The sequence below is a fragment of the Suillus bovinus genome (assembly GCF_016758785.1).
Source record: "Suillus bovinus strain UH-Sbo-P2 chromosome Unknown EDB93scaffold_26, whole genome shotgun sequence".
NCBI lineage: Eukaryota > Fungi > Basidiomycota > Agaricomycetes > Boletales > Suillaceae > Suillus > Suillus bovinus.
In genome coordinates this window covers 348,550-351,927 of record NW_024542082.1, presented here as the reverse complement: position 1 = coordinate 351,927, position 3,378 = coordinate 348,550, and the positions used below count along the sequence as shown (strand labels likewise).

At 42.1% G+C, this 3,378-nt stretch overlaps 2 protein-coding genes across 2 annotated transcripts; both read left to right on the top strand.

Annotated features, from left to right (window-relative positions):
* Positions 1 to 323: 323 nt before the first annotated feature.
* Positions 324 to 669, top strand: EDB93DRAFT_1085087 (uncharacterized protein; the record flags this gene model as incomplete). Its single annotated transcript, XM_041445880.1, has 2 exons — positions 324 to 414; positions 467 to 669. The coding sequence occupies 2 exons, from the start codon at positions 324 to 326 to the stop codon at positions 667 to 669; spliced, it is 294 nt and encodes a 97-aa protein (XP_041307919.1).
* A 2,071-nt stretch (positions 670 to 2,740) lies between these two features.
* EDB93DRAFT_1062010 (uncharacterized protein) lies at positions 2,741 to 2,932 on the top strand (the record flags this gene model as incomplete). Its single annotated transcript, XM_041444845.1, has 1 exon — positions 2,741 to 2,932. A coding segment is annotated over one exon (192 nt), but the record flags the coding sequence as incomplete, so codon positions are not given.
* Between the last annotated feature and the right edge of the window lie 446 nt (positions 2,933 to 3,378).

The following is a 3,378-nucleotide window of genomic DNA, read 5'->3' as shown; positions in this document are numbered from 1 at the left end:
TTATTGTCAGACAACGAGATAAACTCCATCCAGGAAAGGTTGGGAATCGTTCAGAGACCATCATGGCATCGTGGCCTGCCAAAAAACCTAGGGGATGCAGAACACAGCAAGCTCAAGGTGGAATAGTGGAAATTATCAATAGAATTTGACTTACCAGTGGCCCTTATGCAATTGTAGGGATGCCAACATACAGCAAATGATGCCAATGATGATCACAAATCTCAACAGCAGAAGTTGGTTCACAGCACAATGCTACTTGCGATTGCGATCCATTGGGGAACTTCACATGTGACATCACCACATCACACTCAGCAATACACCAGATGTATTATGGTCCTATGCATGGGTGGTGGATGTTTCCGTTCGAGAGGATCATTGGGGCACTCCAAAAAACAAATACCAACTACAAGATAGGTAAGCAAGCATGTTCACAAAAACACAAAGAATAATATGAACAGTATAACAGGAGAACTAGAGAAGACAATGCTGGAGACATTTTGTGCAGCCACAAATATTAAAGCCATGGTGCAGGATCCCACAGGACCAGCCATTCTCAATGAAGCCATGACAATTTTGGGTCAATATTGTGACCCATTCACAGGAGGCAATATCCATACCAAAATGGACATTCTGTTAGCAGGCAGACATGATTGCCCGATAACCTCCTGAAAGCATGGAAAGCAACTCAAGCTCACCTGTGTCAAACCTACCTCTAGCCAGAGGACACCAGGATCCTCTCAAATCATACAGTGACTTTGGTGCTTCACTGTGGTGTTCTGCTTACTGCCAGGATCTTGACATTTTCCCAGTGGGCACCAGTCACATTTGCCACTCTATCTCAATGGAGTGGGGAAAGGCTGTAGTTGTGCTGAAACCTTTGAACCAGGTAAAACATTAGGACGTGGACCAAGATACTACAACTGATCAACTTCTTGCAGAATTTCGGTGAGGCATTTCCAATGTAGGTTGGTGGGCAAGCAATGGGTCCCAAGAGAGCTCCCACATGTTAGTTGTGTGGTGACTTCACACTAGATAGTTCGAAGACTTCTAAGACTTGAAGAACACTTTGAGGACATTACTATATTAGTAGATAACTTCGAGGACTTTGAGGACACTTTGAGGACATATACCATACTTGGAATTGTTTATATTTGTTTACATAGACTCGCCCAAAGTGCAGAGTTCATAGTCTTACATGCTTTGTGCATTGACTTTGAACTCTCAGTTCTTCTAACACTGCAGGAGTTTGTATAGGTGGAGGACGTCCAACAGTCCTCCAAATATTTACATGGATGTATGAATAATACCCCAGCTGCAAACAGAATCAGATTTTTTTAAAAGAGTAATTGCAATGTGCGAACCTTAAGACATGTAGATATCAGAACATTATTCTGGTTATTATTCGTACTGCAGCATCACATAATTTTCAATATAATTAAGTCGATGTAGTATTGCACACAGGTATACCCTGCAGTGATACAGTCATGTAACAGTACATAGTAAATTACACATAAATGGAGTGCATGGTGGAAGAAGGAAAGATTGTTTAAGTGACGACTTCAGACTTAAATGGTGAATCAGATATCCCCGGTCACTGATTGGCCCATTGCACCAGGATCATTCACAGCCGATGATCTGTCATGTTCGGAAATATCTGGTTCACCATTTAAGCCCTGAAATCATTTGTGAATGCTTTTTCCTTTCACCATATCTACAGCAAACCCTTGATAGGTTATGATGGTTGGAGACACTGATCTTCATTGATCCAAGATGTGCTTTTGGCCATGTTGCGCTCAGTGATCAGTTATGAATTTAGATTAAATTCTTCACAGCAAATTGTCACATGCAACGTTCTGAGAACCATTGTTAGCTGTATTTTGGGAATGCCCAGCTGAGTTTTCTTCACTATTTAATGCCTTCTAAAACCACCTGTTTTGTTTCTCTTTCCTAGTTTGTAGTTGCGTCTCAGTGAGGTTTTTTGGCTCTTGCTGTAATTATAGATTACCTTCAGTTCATTTCTGTTTACATTTACGATTTATGAATACCATGAACGAGACCTCACAAGCACCAGAAGTGCATGTTGGTGCCAGACAGAATTTGCAGCTTACTTCTGTATTTACAGATACTCCTTTCAAACAAGGAAGTTCCACCAAGGTCCCCTGGACTACCAATGTGCGTTGCCGGAACTTTACAGTCAATGCCATGGGCAAGGAAATGAAAAATCATTGCATTGGCCCGATCCAGTCCAGGAATTTCTCCAGGAGTTCCTGCTGACTTCAGAAATACCAGGCCTCCTCCCTATAACCTTCAAGAGTGGCACATTTAATAACACAGTTTGTGTTAAAGATGAGGTGCAGGCTTATGAACCATTTGTGAGCACACTTAAAATTATATCATATTGAGACCTGCTGACAGTCAGTTTAATGTTGCAGATTGACACCATGAAATCTTTTGCCCCTGCTCTATTGTTTGTTGACACTTCCAACCATTTGGACATGAAACTTGCTAGATCATTCTTGTTTGCCATCAAACCGGACATCAGCATATATATGCTAATGGAACATCACATGACTGTGATGTTTCTACTGCAGCATTTATTGTTGAAATGAAGTGGGCTGCCATCCACGATGCCTTTTGTGACCCTCCTCTCGACTGGATGAAAAATAAATCTTCCTTTGTCAACCAGACTATGAAGGATCTAGACACATTAAAACAAATTATGAGTTATGCTGCAGCCTAGCTTGGCACTCAATATCATACCCACACTTTTTCTGTCCTGATCGTGCACAATTTCGCTCGCATCATCAGATCAGATAGGGAAGGAGCCATTGTTACCTGCGCCTTCAATTATAACAAATCTTCACACTTAGTCGACTTTTTCTATCACTTTTCACAAGCATTGCCTGCATTGCATGGTGTTGATACAACAGTGGTGGCTGCTAGCACCAAGGAGGCATTCACACATAGTCCAAGTTAAACCTTCACACCAGCACATACATGTTCAGGGTTATCATCCCTGCTGCCAAGAGTATTGGTTCAACCACATTGGTCATTCCTACACCTGTTGCCTATGGTGTTTTGCCTGTTGGTTGAGGAACACGTACATGTCCTGCATTTGACCTTGTCAACAACAAGGTTGTCATGTTCAAGGACTCTTGGCAGCCAAAGGAAGTGATTAATCTCATTGAGAGAGATGGCTCTCTGGGTCCTAGGATGATACCGACCAGGTACATATTTTCTGCTTTGTACCAGAGGCCCAGGGGAAGGTTCAGGAGTCCCATTGTGACCAACTCAATGGACTTCCTCTTGCCTAAGATTTTATTTCCATAGGGGTTGAACCAATCTACCAAGAGACTCAATGCTAACCTAGGATCAGTT